General features: G+C 26.8%; 1 protein-coding gene across 2 annotated transcripts in view; it reads left to right on the forward strand.

The window, feature by feature from the left end:
• The window catches only part of LOC129983596 (F-box only protein 11-like), a 28,412-nt gene extending 8,748 nt beyond the window's left edge, over positions 1 to 19,664 (forward strand). Inside the window, exons 2-20 of one of the 2 annotated variants that reach the window (XM_056093127.1) lie at positions 1,976 to 2,215; positions 2,711 to 2,858; positions 3,778 to 3,907; positions 3,997 to 4,077; positions 5,651 to 5,780; positions 6,308 to 6,414; positions 6,852 to 6,963; positions 7,843 to 7,949; positions 8,970 to 9,107; positions 9,439 to 9,656; positions 10,107 to 10,192; positions 10,279 to 10,373; positions 11,149 to 11,271; positions 12,561 to 12,646; positions 12,877 to 13,097; positions 13,657 to 13,875; positions 13,968 to 14,076; positions 14,753 to 14,851; positions 16,421 to 19,664. In XM_056093127.1, coding sequence (XP_055949102.1) covers positions 1,976 to 2,215; positions 2,711 to 2,858; positions 3,778 to 3,907; positions 3,997 to 4,077; positions 5,651 to 5,780; positions 6,308 to 6,414; positions 6,852 to 6,963; positions 7,843 to 7,949; positions 8,970 to 9,107; positions 9,439 to 9,656; positions 10,107 to 10,192; positions 10,279 to 10,373; positions 11,149 to 11,271; positions 12,561 to 12,646; positions 12,877 to 13,097; positions 13,657 to 13,875; positions 13,968 to 14,076; positions 14,753 to 14,851; positions 16,421 to 16,550 — 2,579 coding nt within the window. In that variant the 3' untranslated portion in view covers positions 16,551 to 19,664. The remainder of the gene's footprint in view (positions 1 to 1,975; positions 2,216 to 2,710; positions 2,859 to 3,777; positions 3,908 to 3,996; positions 4,078 to 5,650; positions 5,781 to 6,307; positions 6,415 to 6,851; positions 6,964 to 7,842; positions 7,950 to 8,969; positions 9,108 to 9,438; positions 9,657 to 10,106; positions 10,193 to 10,278; positions 10,374 to 11,148; positions 11,272 to 12,560; positions 12,647 to 12,876; positions 13,098 to 13,656; positions 13,876 to 13,967; positions 14,077 to 14,752; positions 14,852 to 16,420) is intronic. The other variant, XM_056093128.1, reaches the window with a different exon arrangement.
• Positions 19,665 to 21,427: the final 1,763 nt, after the last annotated feature.

Genomic DNA, 21,427 nt, shown 5'->3' on the forward strand with positions numbered 1-21,427 from the left:
TCTCAAAAGTTACACTTCTTAAAATTTTGTGGAACCTCTCTAGATAAATTTAGTAAATTAGAAAGCCTTGATTTTTTTTTTTTATGCAGCAACATCTTTACAAAAAACTGCATACTCGTATCTTTAAAACTGAGTGAGTTATACTTAATTGAAAATTGAATGTGCGAAATAGGGACCATATACCAAAATAGATTAAAATTTGTGACACATGATGAAAAGATAATATTTACATTTGAATTCTTTTGTTATATTTAATTTGCTTGTTTAAAACAGAGTCGCATCACCGCAACATACTCTTAAGTTTATATACATATTCAAACTGCCATTTTTATTTGAAAAAATAAATCCATGCTAGTAATTTATTGTAAATTTATTATTTTTCAAAACAATGTTCTAGCAAATGAACTCAGAAATTTATTTATTTTGTTTAACTGTAATTTAGCCATTTGAAATATTTGTTAAAATATTTTTTTAAAACTGCATTGTGAAATGCAGACAATTTTCTTTTATCACAAGATCTTCCTAAAATACATTTTATAAAATGTCTATCTACTTGTATGCATGGTTTTTTTTTATTATATATACCAACTGCAAGACCATTTAAAATCAAATTTTAAACCGGATGTGTCCCGCTGCTTGCATAGGCAGACCACTATCATATTTTTGATGTAAAAAATTTCACTATCAATTTTTATATGATCCTTATTTTTTGTGGAAAAAATAGCTTTTTAAGTGGTGTAAAAAATGGCATAAATCTATTTTTTTTTCCTTTGTCATAATTCATTAAATTTTAAAGATACTCTTATGCAGGGTTTATTTATTTTTTTTTTTTAATTATCCTGTTGGATGTTAAGAAAAAAATTTTCAGTTGACCAAATTTGTCTAGAGGGGCATTGCATAAAAATTTAAAAAGTGTAACTTTTTGAAAATCAAAGGCAAAAGTAAGTTGGGGTGGGGAGAAAGAGGGAAAAAAAAAAAAATCTCATTCTATACCATATTTTGAACTATTTTGTAATTTACATTGTCCACTTATCTCTAACGGGTGAAGAAATAAATGACATTTTGATCTTTTTGGGATACTCTATATAATTCAGTGCTGCAATAATAATATATTAAACATATTAGCTCGTGAAAATTATGGGATCCAATGTAAATAAGACGAACATTAAGCCTGTAAGATAAGCATTTAGAAGAATAAATTCATATTGGGGGGGGGGGCATCTGTATGCATTGATTATTGATTTTGAATTAAGAATTAGAATTGTGTGATTTCATTATAATTAAATGAGCATGTGAACGTATCAGTTTGTGTTCATTATTATTTTTAGAACTTGAAGAGAGGATATTAAATCTTTTGAATGTACATAAAGATTTTGTGCAATTTTATCCGATGTCATATTACTTTCTTTTTGACTGAGTTTTGTAGCTTTCATTGATGATATGAAATATTAGGAATAAAATGGGAAATGCCAAAATCTTTATTAAATTGAGCTGTGTGACATATTAAATTGCAATAGCATATATTCTTTTGAACTGTGAATGGATCTAGAGTTTTTGTAGTCTTATATAAAGTGGTAGTACTTGCTGATTTGTTCTATTTCAGTGTTCATACAGTTTAATGCCTGGCACAGCTTAATAAAAAATTAGGAGTTGATCCAATCATGTAAACATAATCTCTAAACAATATGGGATTTAATTTATTTGTGCTTATACTTGAATTCGGTATTGTATTGTGTTTTGTGTTTTCTTTTCTAATCTCTCTTTGATGAACAAATATATATCTCAAAAGTCATTATATTTCTTTAATTTTCTTCTATGTAATTTTCTAAAGTTAAGATCAAATTTAAGATTATTTTTGAGTAATTTTAAAGGTAATTACTTTTAATGTATTTCTTTATTGCTTATGGAAGTATTCTTTGACATATTTAAAATAAAATTTTATACTTTGTTTTAATATTGGCTTTTTAATTTTCAGTAGTTCGCGACTTAGAGCCCCATATCATATATTCTCCACCTGGTGCAAGTAGTGCCAGTGGAATCAGCTCTCCTCACCAGTCACCTTATGCCTTGAGACGTAAGCTCTCGCCACAAGAACCAAGCAGCCCAGGCTCTGGTAGCAATAGTGTTGCAAATTCTGAAAACATATGTACTCATTCCTTACTCACTCGTAAACGCCAGAGGCGTGTGTTTTCCTCCTCGCAGTCAATAGCAGATGGTAAGTAAAGAAATTGCATTTTTATGGATATTTTTTTATTATTCTATTCATATTTTGTAGATAATATAATTTTTATTACTAAAATTAAGCATTGAAAATATGTTATTCACTATAATTATCAATTTCTTTTGTTGTACAATATTTTGGTAAAATTTTGCTGAAAAGAAAAATTTATATATCAATGTATGAAATTCTTTTTAATATTTCCTTTAGTATTTTTATTAAAATCTATCGCCAAATTCGGACTTGAAAATCATGTTTAAATGAAGAAAGACAAAACTAATTTGCTTAATTTTTTTCCTTTTAATTTAGTCATTCTTAATTTATTCCTTATATTCTTCAGTTTTTAATATTCACTCTTTATTTTTGTGTTAATAATTCTATTAAATGCCCCGTTTATCTTATAAAAATTTAACTTTTTCTTACCTCATATGAAAGAGTTCAACTTTTGTATGGAACCATAAATCATTTACGTTATTTATTGTTACTTTTTAGACACAGGAGAGGCAGCCCATTATCTTTTGTATGAACTTCCTGATGAAGTTTTATTAACTATCTTCTCTTACTTACTGGAGCAAGACTTGTGCCGTGTTGCTCAAGTTTGCAAGCGCTTCCATATCATTAGTAGCGATACAGAGTTATGGTATGTATGCATTATATTTAATGCATATGATTAATGATAGGTTCTTTAAATGTTTGTTTACTGAAAAAAAATTATATTACTTGATCTGAATATCTCTTCATGTTTGGCATATTAACGGAAGTGCTTGTAAAATGTAAAATACTTTAAATTTATGGTATTATTTTGTTTTTATACACCATAATTTTGTTTTTCAAACAAAAAAAAAATTAGTTTTAATCTTGTAAAATAAATGTATTTCTGTGTATTCATTTTGTTGTATATTTTATTAAACTATGGCAGATATAAATGTATTCCAAGTGTTAAATTTGCATGAACATTTTTTATTGATGTAAGTAAGAACGAGTGACATTCATTCAAGATCTAAAAATATAGTTTTAAGATTTTTGATTAATACGAAGTGCAACTATGTTACATTTTATCCCTTATAATTTATTCATGATTGCTGTTAAAATTTTCCTTTAGTTGTTTATCAAATGAAATTTTCTCGAACATTAAATCTAATAGTAAAATTTCATGTAATATTTTGTCTAAATAATGTCCAGTTCAAATTTGTTATAATTGTATAAGATTTCTAATTAGCATATAAATTATCATCGAATAGGCTATTTTTGAAATAGTGTTACTTTATCTTCCAGAAATATTTCTCCTTTTTTTTTTTCTTCAGTTAATCAATAGATTAAGTTATATATACATATATTTTTACAAGCATAGTTTAACTGTAAGATGCACACAAAGGATGATTTTATAAATTGGATGAGTATAAATATTCTATTTTAAATTTCAAACTAGGCTGTTTTTATTCTAATTTTTTGATCTTTTTGAAATTTTAAATGAAATTCCGATATTTAAAGCTGTTTTGTTTTTAAGGTTGAATTAAATTATAATTTTAATAAGTTGAATTACGTATTTACATTTATAGGAAAACTCTTTATCAAAATGTATATGAATATGATCTTCCACTCTTCAACCCTGCTCCAGCAAAGTTTGAATTTGCACAACCTGAGGAATGTAAATATGAAAATCCTTGGAAAGAAAGCTTTAAACAATTGGTATGACATTTTTTAAAACTTTCTTCTTTTTTTTTTAATTGCATTTTTTAAAAATGGTGTGTGCAAATTATTTTATTTTCTCCTCTTAGTATCGAGGTCTACATGTTCGGCCTGGATATCAAGAACAGTATGAGAATAATCCTGAACATTATCGGGGGAGGAACATAACTGTAAGTTATATCATTTTAAATTGTTGTGATTACTGATGCATTTGCTCTGTAGTGATGCTAAAATTCTCTAATTATATAATTATTCAGAAATAGACATAGTTAGGCTGGTTTTTCCAGCATGAAATGAATTTTTCCTGTTATTTTTTTTTTGGGGGGGGGGGGTCAGTTTCACTGAAGCTGAAGTTTTCTTTTATTTTTGCGAAGCAAATGCCTAATTTTGTTTGTTTGAATTATTGTGTTGTCATTCTCTTGTTTGAAATGCCTTTTGAAGTGGAAGAGAAGGTAAAGAATGCATTTAGGTTCCCTTATCAAATTATGAAAATACAGGTGCTTTTAGGGAGATTTCTAAAATGCTTTTCAATACTGAAAAATGCTTTTTTTAAATACTTGCATTAAGATTTTTCTACGGATTTTAAATTTTAACATACATTTAATATCAAAATTAACTGTATAAAAGCAAGCTAAACTATTTGTCCAAATAATCATTAGAATTTTTAAAGAGTAATAATATTCATGCAATATTAAGATGCATAGTATACATTCATTTATTATCTCTTGCATTTAGTTCGTTTATGAGTACTCTGATTCATTTCATTCTAGCTTACTTATTAAGACATTAAATGTCGTGCTAGTTCCAACTGACCAGTGCTAAACTTTTTGTTTAAGCTTCGCTGGCCCATATGGACCAGTTGCGGACTTTTCTTTCATATTATTTCTGCACATTTATCTGTCCTTGCATAGTCTGAACATTTTATTTAGGTAACAGTTGTTTTTGTTTGGTTAGTGCTTTAAGGAAAAGAATGTAATACTTTAAAATATAAATGTAATTTATTAAAGCAAGTAAACAAAGATAAAGTATGTTTGTTTGTATGTTGAGTACAAAAAAATTGTAACTTTCACCATCTTTGGAACTAACATTTACAAATTTGTATTATAATATATTTGATGCAATATCTCCTAATTTAATGCAACTTGCCTTCTTTCTTTTACAAGTGATGTTGGGGTTTTATGTGTGTGTCAGTTTGTCCGTCCTTCTTCTGTGTAATTAGTGTTTTGTGATTTTACATATCTTTTGACCTCTTAATTTTCTTGACTTCTAATGGAACCTTCCTTCCACTGAACTATTCAGCTTCAGACGGCTATGACTATCCTCATTGGACCTGGCATCTTGTTGAAGAGGTGGTAAGGAAAGGGAAAATAGGATTGTCCAGTTTTGACCTAGCCTATTTGGCTTGCTGTTCAGCAAGTGGGCCACTCTGAGCTGCTTGGCAGCTAAATGTGGCACGAATGAAACAGCAACTAAAACAGACTAGTTGTTTAATATGCTAATAAAATATTAAGCAGCTTGTTTAATATGCTTGCTTTTGTTTTGCCTATTTCTATTATGAATTTTCATGTCTGCAGATTTGTCTATATATTTTTGTACCAAACTGCAGTGAAGAAAATATTAGTGATTTGTAATCTTATTGTTATTTGGGTAAAATGAGAAATTTTCCTCCTCAAAGCTGTAAATAAATGTCAGTGTAATTTTTGTTGCCTCTTTGTTGAATAACGTATTTTTTTTTTCTTTTAGTATTTTGACACGATTGAATCAGCATTTAACTATTCTGAAGAATTAGAAAATCCCTTAATATTTATTCATGCTGGAGCGTATAAGGGCGAGTTTCTTATAATTGATACCAATGTTGCTATAATTGGTGCAGGTAAGATGCAACTTTTTTTTACAAAAAAGTCCATTAATTTTTTAAAGTTTAATTACAGAATAATAGCAGCAATTGAATGAATATTTCAAACCTGAACTTTGATAATTATCAGCCAATTAACTGCTATATAAAAATTTAAAAAATTTAAGTTTTTCAAATTGTTTACATTTTCTGCAGTTTAAATGATATATTAGTAAAATATATAACTGTTGCTAAGTGCTGTAAGTATTGAATGAAATAGCAATAACAAATGAAATGCACTATATTATATTTTTAAGGAAGTGGAATAGGTGAAATTTATCATTTATGATAGCAAAGCTACTTATATAGCTACTTTATTGGTAATATTTCTTATTAATTTTGTTCCATTTGAAATTGTAAAAAATGTCATTATAAAAAAAAATCTGTGCTAATATTCTTATTTAAGAGGGGGATAATTATTGAATTTAAGTGTTTAACCTGTAAAAGATCAAGTATTATAAAGTACTGCTTTCAAAAATAAAATGTCTTTTTTTTTCTTCTTCCAGCTCCTGGTAATGTGGCTGAAAATGTAAGCTTAGAAAGAGACTCTGAATCAACAATTACGTTTGTTGAAGGTGCTAAGGAAGCATACTTGGGTTATATAACTCTTAAGGTAACTATGATATATTATCATACAGTTTTTGATGTTTGAGTTTCAGCTTTTGTTTTTGTATATTTTTTATCCATTATTTACTAATGAATAAGTGAATTCATGTGTTGCTGCATATTTATTCTAAGATTCAGAATTTTATTTTTAATTTATTCCATTTTGAAGTGTCTGTAATTGAAACCACAGTTATAATTATAATTTTACTTTTGTTTTGATTAATAAATTTCTTTTTTAATATTGGAAGTCGATTTCAATGCCAAGATAAATTTTATAAAATTATCTATAGAAATGTTTTATTTTGTGACTTTTGATTTCATTTATTATGAAATACTTCCAGACTTCAAGATGTTAAGAATATTAATATATATATATATATTTATATTAATGTATATATAATGCATTATGGATAATTTTTCATATTTTTTTTTATTTTACATCAGTTTGCACCAGATGTATCATCTTCTGTTCCACATCACAAGCATTACTGTTTAGAAGTGGGAGAAAACTGTACACCAACCATAGATCATTGTATTATTAGAAGTGCTTCCGTTGGTATGTGTTCTTGTTTTCTGCAAATTATTATTATTTGTTTTTGTGAATTCACTTCATTTATATTAATATTAAATAATAGATCACTTCTCTTACAGAAGACTGACCAATATATAGGGGCAAATTAAATGACACTTGAAATATTCTTATTTCTTTTAATAATGATTTTTTATCATTATCAGTATTTCATGAATTCGGCGTCTGAACTATTACTCCTTTTGATAAGTCATTTTTCTAGACAGTTTATTTATTTTAAATCCCATGAGTAAAATTCACTTGCACAGAAATCTCTCTTGACTATTATATATAATCAGTAATAATGACTCCCTCAGAATTTACATAGTTAATTATAGGTTTTACTTTATCCTTCTTCATTTCATCTTATTAAGATAGTGATTTTTGATGAGATAAGAAAAAACTTATTTTGTTTATTAGAAGAAAATAGTACTGAAACTCAAAGAGCATTATTTAATTTATAGAAACATGAAAGTTAAAAAAAAAAGGCAGGTGTATTGAGTCTTTGTATTTATATTTATATAATTTTTTATAATTTGGTCATTGTTGGATGATTATTTTGCAAGTTGAATATTTAGCAACTATCGTACATGACAACTAAAAATTTGAAAAAAAAAAAAAATGATTATAAGAAGGTTTTTAATAATATTACTAATTTTATTTAAAGTATTATTTGAGTACATTGTGAAATAGTTACTGAATTGTTTAATTTTTTTTTTGTCCCTCATTTACCTTGTTTACAAATTCTTTTTTTATTATTATTTAAATAATTTGCATTTGTTTCCTATAAAATTGCTAGAAATAATGAAATTATGGAAGTAAGCAAAGCTTGTTTCATTTCTGATTTTTTCCCCCCTTCCTTTACAGTTGGTGCTGCAGTGTGTGTGACTGGAAAATCAGCTGAACCTGTTATAAAACATTGTGATATAAGTGACTGTGAAAATGTTGGTCTGTATATTACAGACCATGCACAGGTAGGATATTTGTGATATAATATTTTACTAATTTGAAAATTACTTTCCATATATCATTACTGGCAAAGGGGCCTGTCTAGAAATTTCAAGTTCCAACCTTTTCATCTTCTCTGTTGTCCATATTTTGGTTTTGTAATAGAATGCTTTAAAATAAATTCATATGAATTGAGAAGTTGAAACTATCTTCTTAAATTCAGTTAATTTGAAAAGTTTAAAATATTTTCTTGAATTGAATTCAGTCAATTTTTTTTTTTTTACTCTAAATTTAAAAGGAGTTTTTATTTTCCCTCCCCTTCTTCCAAGTAATGCATTGAGTTTATTAATGTAATTTAGATTGACATTCAGTATGTTACAACTAAATGAAATTAAGTTATAGTTTTTTTTTCAAGTATTTTTTATTCCTTTGCTACTTACTTTTTATTTCATATTGCATGAGATATAACACTTTTACAAAGAAATTCTGTTTTCTAATGTACTGTGTATTGCTAATTTTTTCAGAATATCGGAGAATAGAGTGTAACTATTCACCATGTGCTCACATTATGCTATCTTTTGCAGTCAGTATGCAGCAATATCACTTCAGTGCAAATGGTTTAATTTAGAGAATTATTTTATTAATTTATATTAATATATTTTGTTATATATATTTGACGTTCTCTTATTATTCACAAGAATTTAATGGATATCTTTAATGATATGACATTGAACATCAATATATGTATTCTTTTGAATAATTAAAATTCACTGTTTTCTGAATATTTTTTTCAAATTTAATTCTTCAGCTCGGTATTGTCCATCTTTAAAATATCTTCCAATTATTAAGCTTTCCACCTGTCTTTTGTATAGTCTTAAATTTCGAATGATCGTGGAAGATACCAAAGTTATTTTTAATTCTTATTTTCATATTCTAATTATTTTGGCTACTTTAATCATTGTTTTTGTTAATAAAAAGTTTATTGCATTTTGGAACTTTTGTATATGAAAAAATGATTCATCACAATTTCTTTTGTTAATTTTAAGGGCATTTATGAAGAAAATGAAATAAGTAGAAATGCTTTAGCTGGAGTTTGGGTAAAAAATCATGCTAATCCTATCATGAGAAGAAATCACATTCATCATGGACGGGATGTTGGAGTGTTTACTTTTGATAGTGGCTTAGTAAGAAACAACTTGTTTTATTTTGTTATATATATGAAGTAATTTTTAAGTAAATATGTGCACTTAATTTTACTTATGGAAATGGTAAAAATTTCAAAGTAGGATGGATCTATTTGTTAGTTGAGATTAAGGATTTTTAAAAATTCAATTTTAGTTGGTTATTTTTATCTCAGACATTTTTATACTAGTAGTATTCTTTAAAGTTATATTTATTAATGCATTTCAGTTGATAAAATTATTGTTGTGTTATTGTGAGATAAAGTTGGAATTTGCATTTAAAGAGATCAATAAACTATTTGCAGTTTTTAATTGAAATTTTCTTTTTCTTTAGGGTTATTTTGAAACAAATGACATACATAATAATAGAATTGCTGGCTTTGAAGTAAAAGCTGGTGCAAATCCTACAGTTGTTCGGTGTGAAATCCACAATGGTCAGACTGGCGGGATTTACGTTCATGAAAATGGCCGAGGACAATTTATCGAGAACAAAATACACTCTAATAACTTTGCTGGTGTTTGGATTACTTCTCACAGTAACCCAACAATCAGGTTTGTTTTCCATTTTTTAAATTGTCTTTTTGTCCATTTTTTAATTTGTAACTATAATTTTTTCTTTATGATAGTTAATTTAAAACAATATCATTATGTAATTTTTTCCAATTCTTGTAACTGAAATCTTTTTGAATTTATCAGGGTTTTTTTAAAATTAATTTTTAAATATTTTATATATAAATAATAAAAATGAAGTTAATCCTTTTATGATATTTTTTAAAAAATATATTAGTAAATTTAGTGTATAAGCACTAAAATGTGCCATATATAATCAAGTCATACATAATAAATGTTTGAAAAAATCCATCTAAAATTCATTAGTTGATAAGTTTTTGTTACTATACTAATCAGAATTTTATTAAATTAATGTTAGTTTTGAGAAATAAAAATTATCTGTGAGTTTGTTCCCATGTATTTATAAAGTTTCTCATAATTACAAATTTCTAGGAGAAATGAAATTTATAATGGTCATCAAGGTGGTGTTTATATATTTGGAGAAGGAAGAGGCCTTATTGAACACAATAACATCTATGGTAATGAATTATTCAATTTCTACTATTTCTTTTATTATTTAAATTATTAACCATAATGGCTAACTGAATTACTCTTTTTCTTTCAGGAAATGCATTAGCTGGTATTCAAATTCGTACAAATAGTGACCCTATTGTTCGATATAATAAGATTCACCATGGCCAACATGGAGGCATTTATGTAGTAAGTTATACATGAAGTTTTATTTTTCTCTCTTTTAAAAGTTTTTTTAATGTGAATAATAAGTTATTTTTCAAATCAGCCGTAGCATTGGGTTAGTTGATTTTAATAGAAACAGTTTTGAATTTGCAATGATTTTGTTTTGATTTATCATTATCATTTGAATTAATTGGAATTCGTAGGTGATTCTGTGAAAGAAAAAAATATTTCATTTCAAACATTATATAAAGGTATAAAAAACTTTTTTAATTTAATCCTAATAGCAAATATATATATCTTATAAATGCTATTAAGGAAAATGACTGAAATTATCTTAATTATGAGTGCAAACTCCCCCCCCCCCCTTTCTTTTTTTAATGTTATGCCTCAATCATACATTTTGAATTATATTTCTATGAATCATATCAAAATTTTTGGGAGCAATATTAAAGGATGTGTTCTCTTTTTAGTAACTGATAGCATACTTAATTCACTATTCTAATGTATGAATTTAACCTTGAGGTAAAGAATACTATAGCAAGGTGTGAATATACCTTGCTATAGTATTCTTTTAAACATTTGACATTCTTTTATTGCCTTGCTCAAAATTGAAATTCAGTAATAATTGGGCATTTCCCTTATCATAAATTTTGTCCTCAATATTTGTTTACACCATTATTATTATTTTTTGTAAATATGTTATAATAAAATTTTCAGTTATGCATTTTGCTTTTCTAATGTTATATAATTTTTTTATCAACATATTTATATATGTATGTATTTTCTGTCATAATTGCAGCATGAAAAAGGGCAAGGCTTAATTGAAGAAAATGAAGTGTATGCAAACACATTAGCTGGTGTTTGGATAACTACAGGCAGCATACCAGTTCTTAGGCGAAACAGAATTCATAGTGGAAAACAAGTAAGTTCGAAAATAATTCTTGTGTATATTTTAATTTGCCAATGCTTATAAGTTGGCACTATCTGAAATTTGCAACATCCATGATGAATAAATAATTCAAAATTATCTGCAGGACAGACTGTTGGACTTACAATTATTGATTTGACAACTATTCTTCATATTTACTTTTTGGTTGTATTTTTATATAAAATTTTAAAAGATTTTTGAAATTTCAAATATTTTTATTTGGAAAATAAATCAATTTAAACATTTTTCTCAATAATTTTGGAAGACATTTTAGTGCACAAAAATTATATTTATCTGCTTCTACTGGGAAGAGAAAAAAAAATGCTATGATTAGCAAATGATAGTTGCAGTTTGATGGAAAAACTTTGACAAAATATGAATAATTTTCACTTTCAAATGTACAACTGTCACTCAACAATTTCATATGGTAATCATAAACAATTGAGAAACAAAAATTTGTTTCTGAGCATTATCATCAAATTAAAAGTATTTGCAAATATGTCAATTATATAGTAGAGTTGAATCTGTTTCTTGTTTCGGTTAAGAGCTGAAATGCAGAATTTTTTTGCCTGTGACCAGTAAACGAGGAATACTCAAGGAAATCCAGGAGAATAAGAAAGTCAGAAAAATTGATTCTGAAATTGATTTTTAAAAAATTCTTATTGGATTCAATAATTTGCTGGTCTTAAGTAGAATGAAACATCATTGACAATCAAATTAAATAAGTCATTTACTAGAAATTTATAAGTATAATTTTTTTTTTTTTAAATTCTTTGTATGCAATTTTTTGCATAATTTATGACATTACAATGATTTTCCGATGATATTATTCATTTGAATTAGACATTGGAAATGGCAAAACTCTGAAGCTATAGTAGTTTCCTGTTTCCTACTTGCTCTTTTGTACAATACAAAGCTAACACAGACATGTTACTATCGTTCTTGGATATTATCTCAATATTGTTTCAACTTGATTTAATAATGATTTATTACATAGATAAATAATTAAAGGCATATATCACCAAAAACAACTGTATTTATAATGCATGCAAATCCGAGCATTATCTTCTATGAATCTGTATGAGTGAATGTGCTGTTGTTTAGAAAAACATATTTCTCTTTTGAAAATGTCAGAATAGTGACAACTAGCAGAATGCTACCTGCTGCAAGGAGTTGTTTTTTAATTGAAATGAATTTATATTTTATGTATTTGTATGGGGCTTTATAAATTTTTTTACTGTAATTACATTTGCATTGTTTTAATAAATTCCATATCATTTCAGGTTGGTGTCTATTTCTATGATAATGGACATGGAAGATTAGAAGACAATGACATTTTTAATCACCTTTATTCTGGTGTCCAGATAAGGTAAGAACGTTTTTTTATCAAGCAGAATTTTTTCATGCTATTACATGTGTTAGGCTAATTTTTAGTTGGATTTTATTTATAGATTGTTTTTACTCAGAGCTTAATAAACCACATGTTTAATCCTATTTTACCTGAAAATTAAAATAAATATATGGAATAATGTGATTAATATTTTTTATATACATAAATTTGTCACATTTTTATTTCTAACTGTGTTGAATTTTTTTCAGGACTGGCAGCAACCCTATCATTTGTCGAAACAAAATCTGGGGAGGCCAGAATGGTGGTGTATTAGTTTATAATGGAGGACTAGGCATTCTTGAACAAAATGAAATTTTTGATAATGCAATGGCAGGAGTTTGGATTAAAACGGACAGTAATCCCACTCTTAGGAGGAACAAAATATACGATGGTAGAGATGGAGGAGTCTGTATTTTCAATGGAGGCAAAGGTTTGTACATTTTTTCTCTGCTGAAATCTATTGAGTAGTGCATTATTTTTGAACAAAAAGAAGTCTGGTTAGAATTATTTATAACACTAAACATCCTCCTTTTTTTCTGTCTCGTCTATAGATCTTATGATTCATAAATTTACCCTCCTCCCTTCCCACAGAAGCAGAAGGAGGTCTTGTAGCCATGGCTGCACAAATGAAACCTTGCCAGAATAATATCTTATCCCAGATGAGAGATTAAGTATAATAACATTACAAAATGAATGTACATTTCTCTTTAAAAGGAGTTTCTGTTTATATTTGCTAAAACCCAATGATTCACAGACACTTGCCCAACCCCAATCTGAACCTTTGGGAGAGAAATATTAATGTATGGGACCAATCTTTTGAAAGAGCAAGGAAAAATATGGATTATTAACACTATCTAATAGAAATGCAATTTGTTCCAAAATCCCAATGATCTCTACTGCTTCAATCTTTAGTAGTGTGAAAATTTTTGCCATTTTTTAAGTAAAATTATCTAAGTTATTAAGATCCATTTCATTTTGCTTTATTTTAGGAATTTTAGAAGAGAATGACATATTTAGAAATGCTCAAGCTGGTGTATTAATAAGTACTCAAAGTCATCCAGTATTAAAACGCAACAGAATATTTGATGGACTAGCAGCTGGAGTAGAAATCACTAATAATGCGACTGCAACTTTAGAGTTTAATCAAATATTCAACAACAGGTTTGGGGGCCTTTGCTTAGCAAGTGGTGTTAATCCTATCCTCAAAGGTATGCATTAAATTAATTTAAAGCAAGCAATGTGTTTTGAGTGAAAATCTGTATAGTCTTTATCTTACTTTGAACATTATTACTATTTTTAGGTAATAGAATATTTGAAAACCACAATGCTGTTGAGAAAGCCGTCAACAGTGGTCAATGTTTGTACAAAATTTCTAGTTATACAAGTTTTCCAATGCATGATTTTTACAGGTGAGTATTGAATTTAACTTCATAAAACAGAAATAAATAAAAAGAAATTTAATATTTCAATTATAAGTGCAGTTTTAAAAACTTAAAATGAATTGCAAAAAACTAAGTAAAATATTTTCATGATTAATTTTAATAATATGACTATTTAACAATTTTCCTTTGTTTGAATTTAATTATCTAAAGAATTATTACTTCATGATTTTTTTGTTTTAATTTTTATTAATTATGAAATATAAAATTCCATAGTTTCGATACTTTTTGCCATTACTTGAACATCCTTTAACATGTTTACAACTGATTTGCCCAAAATCATCTGAAATTTTCAAAATCATATCCTTTCATTAGACACTTGTATAAGTTAATGTTTGTTAGCTGATGATACTAATACATAGCATTCTAAGATATCATTAGCTATAAATATGTTAAAATAAAATATTTTGATGTATACTTATAGGATTATACAAACAATTGTTTGCTGTAAATATCTTGCATGATATACAGAATGCTATTTATAATGAACTTGAATATTGCTTATTTCATTGAACTTATGTATTAACTCTGTGTGTTCTAGAACTAAAATCCATAATGTCAGATCTAAATTAAAATTCAATGATGGGATTCTTATTGTTTATTTCAATATCAAATTTATTAAATCTTTATTTATTTATCATTTCAGGTGTCGGACGTGTAATACTACTGACAGAAATGCTATTTGTGTAAATTGTATAAAGACTTGCCATGCAGGTCACGATGTAGAATTTATTAGGCATGACAGGTAAGCTGATTGTTTTACTTAATGGAGTTTTAGAATATTAAACAATCAAAATACATGTTTTGTTTTGTTTTTTGTTCATGCAATACTAACTGAAATATTAGGGTTCCCTCCCCCCCCTGCTGAGGTACATATGTATATTATGTTCATTTAGGCAATATGAGTATTATTTACTGAATCTGAAATCATATTTTTATTCCAATATTATAAAAATTTTTACATTTCTAACTTTTTTTAAAAATTTTTATTTATCAATTTAATTGATACTGAATTATCAACTTGACTTCTGAAGTGATTATATTACTCGCTACATCATTATTAAGTTCTTTCAGTTAAAAATGTAAAAATAAAAAATTTCTTCCCAATTGATGGACTTATATCCACCGGTAGTAGTTTTCCCCCCCAGTTTTTATTATTATTTTATGTAATTTAATTTTAGCTTTTAGTGTGTATGATTTATGAAACTAAATATTGTAAATTTAACATTTAAATCTGAAAGAAGTCATTTTCATTTTGTTCTTAATGATACTAATGTTTAAGTACATTGAAATAAGATATTAGATAGCAGCATATAAATGGTAATCTATGTAATTATAAAGTATATGAAATTGATATTTGACAAATATGGAGAATCTTGCATAACTTATATTGTTTTGGTTAAATATACGGCAACTTTGAATAGAAATCCAGTTTATGAGTATTTATGTTTAATAAAACAAAATTTTCAATGAATTTTCCCTTTGTGATTATTTTTAAATGTAATTTAAGTAACCTTTCTTTCTTTTTTTTTTTTTTTTTTTTTTTTTTTTCAAATCTTCTCTTTCAATTTAATTTAAAATTTATGGTCTTCTTAAATGAAAAATTTTCTTCTGTGTGTGATATATGTGGTTTAAATTTATCTTGCTGAATTTTCTAAAAATGCCATTACATATTTATATTTCTGCTTATCACTGTTGTAAAAGAATAAATGGCTATCTCTTAGAGACTTCTATCATGTTTTCATTTTAACATGTATGTATTTACAGTAAACTTGCAATATAGTTTGTATTTGCTTGTAACAAAGCATGTATAATGTATTTATATATTTTGGCCACTTTGGTTTGATACTTTTGGATTTGAATTGATTTTAAAAAAGCAACTGACATTTATAAGTTAAATCAGACTCCACCCCCCCCCCCCTTCTTCCCATTTTTTAAAGAACTTTTTTATTTTATTTTGCATTGTTTTATCTGAAGTTATTGTTGCATTTCTTTCCCTATTAAGGTTTTAAAAATAAACTGTGTTAAATTGAAATTGATATAAATGTATTGTAACCTTAATGTTCTACATAGAAATTAAGGATGAATTGGAAATATATGTTTCTGGTATGCTTGAGTATTTTTTCATGTATGAAAAATACCACTCATTTTTACATTTAAATTTTTTAGAAGTTAGGCTTATGCTGGACATTGCAAATACTATGGTTTATACTTAATATCACGTAACAAGTTACAACGTTAATTTTAGAGGGAGGAAAGGGGAGGGCTGGCTTTTTCACATTTAATAATGAATGCTTCTTTATTTGGTAACCAGGTTCTTCTGTGACTGTGGAGCAGGTACTTTAAGTAATCAATGCCAACTTCAAGGTGAACCAACACAGGACACTGATACTCTTTATGACTCAGCTGCACCTATGGAATCTCACACATTGATGGTGAACTAAAAATTCCTATGAGCAGAGTGACTGCCAAAATGAGGTCGAACCTTGAATGGTTGGCCCCAGTGCTGACCAGATCACAGATTTCGGTTTCTAGTCACAATCATGGCCTTGTGCTGCTTGGAGTTGCTGAATCGAAGTGAATCCTGACTCTAGTAGCACACCTATTTTTTGCCAATATGACTGCCAAGAGAGTTAATCCCCCACAAACAGGACTCCGCGCCGCATTGACTCGATCGTCCTTTTTTTTATACATCTTTATATTGTTGCCGTTTTTGTTGTTGTAGCAGGCGATCAGTGAACTATGCAGGGATGAGTTCTAGGTGGAAATCAGGTACCAGTTTATATAATGTAGATTTCCTGTTTCTTTCTCTTTTTTTTTTTTTTTTCACTGCATTGTAAATAGTCACATATCATGAGGAAAAAAATTGTATTTAAAGCGAATCACTATAAGTACCAAATTTTCCGAGTGAAAAAAATCATATGTTTGTCTTTTTGTTTTTTCCTTTGATATTAATAAAAAATGGTATATACATTTCTATACTTATTTTTTATGAGAGAAGTTGAAGTGTTTTCTAAAGCTCATTTATTATACTTATCTGGCATGGGGAGCTTTTTAATTATATAAATAACCTCGAAAAATGATTGTAGTTTGTGTGTTGTAGTTATTGTGTAATAGTTATTTTTTAAGAGATTAATAATTATTTATTAGAGCAATATAGATGTATTTATATGTATAAAAACTGATATTTCTATCTTTATGTTATTCTCCATTTATATGTTTAAAATGAGTTAAATTATGTTCATTTTCTTCCAACTTATGAGTGCATGTTTTGAATTTTTAGTTTAATATTTAATGATACACAATGATAAACTATGATTAGGTTCTGTATGAAACTCATAAAATTTAAAACAGTTTTACTTTCTGTCAGTAATATTTTTAGATTTATTTTCAAATTTGAATCAAGAGTAGTGTTTATTTAGAAAGGAGTTTTGGTTTTTTATATGTTACTTGTGTATTTAAATTCTTTTTCTATATTGTATTAGTTAAAATAAAAAATTTTAATTTGTAAATTTTCGGTCTGTTTTTTATCCTTGTGAAGCAAGATGCAGAATTCTATACAAAATTTCTGAAGTATTATGATATTCATCACTCCAAAATTAAATTTATTATTTGCTTCAAAGTAGAGAAATAAAGGGGATATTAATCATATTCTTTTTGTGTGTTTATGATTTGAGTGTTTTTCATTTCTTTAAAAATGCTTGCTCTGAGAAATTTGGTTTGAAATTTTAAGTGTGTGATTGCAACAAAATTCTACAAATATATATATTCTATATAAAATTTTTAAGTTCAAGTGTCCAAACAGTTCTTTTTTAATATTATAATTTATACCAAAAGGCAAAGCGTAAAATTTATTTTTCTTCTAACCAATATGTATTTGTATCATGTAATTATTAATTTGTTCTGAATATTTCCTGATTCATATTCTTGTTTCAAATAATAGGAACGGCATTGTCAGCAAATTATATTCATGTATTAAATGCATTTATTAATACCATGTATACTTGTGATATTCAAAAGTTTTCATATCTGATAGTTTGTCTTCTCATCTTATTGCTAATCTTAATTTAATATTGCAGAATTCAGTATACTGAAATTTCTCACTTTGTTTTGCTAACTACAAGTTTGCAAAGCAATAAGTCTTTGAATCATTAACAAACAGTTCACAGTGGTGAATAGCTAGATATATGCAATTAGTCCTATAACACTAACAATTGTTTATTCTTTTATAAAGAATTTAGCATTTTCATAGACATTTACTGGATTTCATGAAGTATAATTGGGCTTATCAGTAATTTATGTCCCAACCCAATGTACACATCAGTATTTTTTTTTTTTTTATTATTTCTTCTCATTCCAGTTTAATTATGGTCGATCAGGCACTCTACTTCTTTTATAGAGTTCAAAATTTCTGGATATTCAACTTTTAAAATTGCAAATAATAATAATAATCAAAATGTAAAAAATATGCTATAAAATGTAAAATCTTATTATAGTTTAACTATATTTATATCTAATTTTGTAGCAATATGGGAGCTATTTTGGGATGAACCTTATAAGTTAGTTGGTTGATGCTTGAGTTAGCATCTCCTCTCCAAAATGTTTACTTTACCATTTAAAATTATATTAGACCTAGGCATATTTAGACTTTCTTACATGGTACAAATTCGCTTACTTAGTGGTGAAGTGGTTTTTCAGTAAAATTGGTTTCAAACTTGGAGCTCTCCAAACACCAAGCCAAGATGTAACCCTAGGTCATACGAGACCATTCAAAATCCATAAAGAATAAATGTGAAATAAAGAAAAAGTGCATATACAATTGTGTCAGTGCTTGAATTGCTGATTGGAAATTTATTGTTAGGAATGTTAATTGAGTGAAATTGAATTGCAGTCATAAAGTTGCAATGTTGGATTATTGAGTTTCATAAGTAAATGGAAGAAGCCTTTCAGTTACAATTCTAGTTAAAAATTGTCATTCAAAATTCTGTAACTGTTCTATACTCAGTAAAAATTATTGTATGCAATAAAATATCTTATAGCTGCCAATATAAAAATAAGATCGTAAAATTATCTAAAATTAAGGCTTAAGAGGTTTTTAAAAAAGGGGTTATCATTCTATCAACTAGGTACAGGTACATGACATATGTCTGGCTTTGTAGTTCCTGCAGTTTCAACACACAACTCCTCATTTCACATACTTTCAAGACTATGTAATGATGATTTATTTTTTAAATCTGAAATTCTATATAAAATATTAATGATTTTAAATCTGTATACTTATGGTCATTATTTATTTAATTTGTAATTGTTAGATTGAAAAAAAAAATTGAAAACCCATTTAAAAGATATTATGTTATACTAAGATTTATATCTCAGATTTACATGTATAATTTCTTACAAATGTGCATTGAAAATTGGACTGTGTCTTTATCTAATATTGTAAGATCATTTAATTTATTTTTATTGCTATGTTTTGTAAAATATGTTTAAGGATACGTGAATAGAAATTTTGGATGATATCACTTTGTTTTAATATTTAATGGCTTTATGGACCATATATATATATATATATATATATATATATATATATATATATATATATATATATATATATATATATATATATATATATATATTATGTCTGGTAATTTTTTTGTTTCATTATAATAATAATAATAAGTTGTTTTTAGTTGGTACTGAAGGAAAAACTGCTTGAATGCCGAAATGAAATTTGGAGATTGGCCTCAGTTGAACTTCTAAATCTTACACTAAATTGAAAGTTTACATTTCAGAATACTTTTTTTGATTTAAAAAAAAAGCCATTATGTCCTATAAAACTTTTGTCTAAAAAGTAAATAATGTGAAAAATAAATGAATAAAATGCTATCTTCACATATGTGCACATATGGGGGGCGAGAGCAGAAATAATCTGTGGTTTCAAAAGAATATAGCTTTAATATCTCAAGTACTGTTCTGCTGAGATGTTTGGGCCATTTTCATAAACAATTTTTGATAATGTATTTATAATTATAAATTTTTCTTAAGCTTGCAGTGTGTTAATCTGGAAACATTTGTGGCAGTAATCTTAACTAAAACCAAACCCAGAACACTTTCTTGGATAAAAGAGGGGGGGGGGGAAATGCTTACCTGAATTATGCCTTGTAATTTATCTATGAGCATATTTCATATTTGGAAAAAGAGGAATGAAATTCAGTACATGGCATTACATTGAAATTGCAAATTTCTGTCAAATTTGGGGTAAAAATCCACCAACAAAAAGTTGATCTGCCCATTCTTTTGTGTGCATGTGAATACAGTATCACAAAAAACGCGATATGAAAGCATTTTAACTGAGCTTTGTTAGAAATTTAGACAAATATCCAAATAAACACATAGACCATTTTGTGCCTACTCTATATATTTACAAGACTGCTTTTTAAATGTAATTGCAAAAATCGGTTGCCCTCCCCAGAAGTAACCCCCTCCCTTTTGAAACTGAAAGATACAGAATCAGTTTACAAGTCACAGACATAATGTAATGTAACCAAATATGTCGTTTAAAATGCACATTGTTTTTTAATTGATAGTTTATTCTCTTTTTAAGCTGTGCAATGGCTCATTTGAGCTTGAATTGACACCATTGCATTTTTATCATTGGTAATTAATCTTATGCAGCCAGCGTAAAGGGGAGACAGTTCTATTATATATTAAATAATTAATTATGCCTAAAAGAAAATAAGTGGCATTAAATATATATTGAATGGAATAATATGTCACAATAATTTTGTGTGGAAGTATTGAAAAATTTTAACTCCCAAAATAAATGATTTTTTTTTTTTTTTTGTACTTGCAGTTTCTGAAGTATAAATAGAACTAATGTATTCTGCATCTTGTGATAACAAATTTCTGATGTTGTCTTTTTCTGATGAAAAATTTATCACAAAAAGAAATTTCTTTAAAAAGAATAATAACATTTTTCTTTTTAAATAATCTTTCTTGTATTTTTTTTTTTCAAATTTTTTTTATTTATAATTCTGGAAAATTATAAAGATCTCATTGCCACTGGCAAAAAAGGCAACTAAGAAATAAAATGATATATTGCTGCTATAATGTAGAAAATAAAATTCTTCAATTTTATTCATAGCAAAATTTTAAAAAATTATAAGTTTGCTATGTTTATTAATTTTGTTCCCCATTTGCAAATGGATGGGATGCTGCAACAGTAACATATATTAATATTGCATTTCGATTAAAAATTTCATAGATTCATCAAATTACATTTTGTAAATTTTTTTGTGACAATATAGATATTTATAACAAC

This window comes from Argiope bruennichi, chromosome 9 (genome assembly GCF_947563725.1).
Source record: "Argiope bruennichi chromosome 9, qqArgBrue1.1, whole genome shotgun sequence".
NCBI lineage: Eukaryota > Metazoa > Arthropoda > Arachnida > Araneae > Araneidae > Argiope > Argiope bruennichi.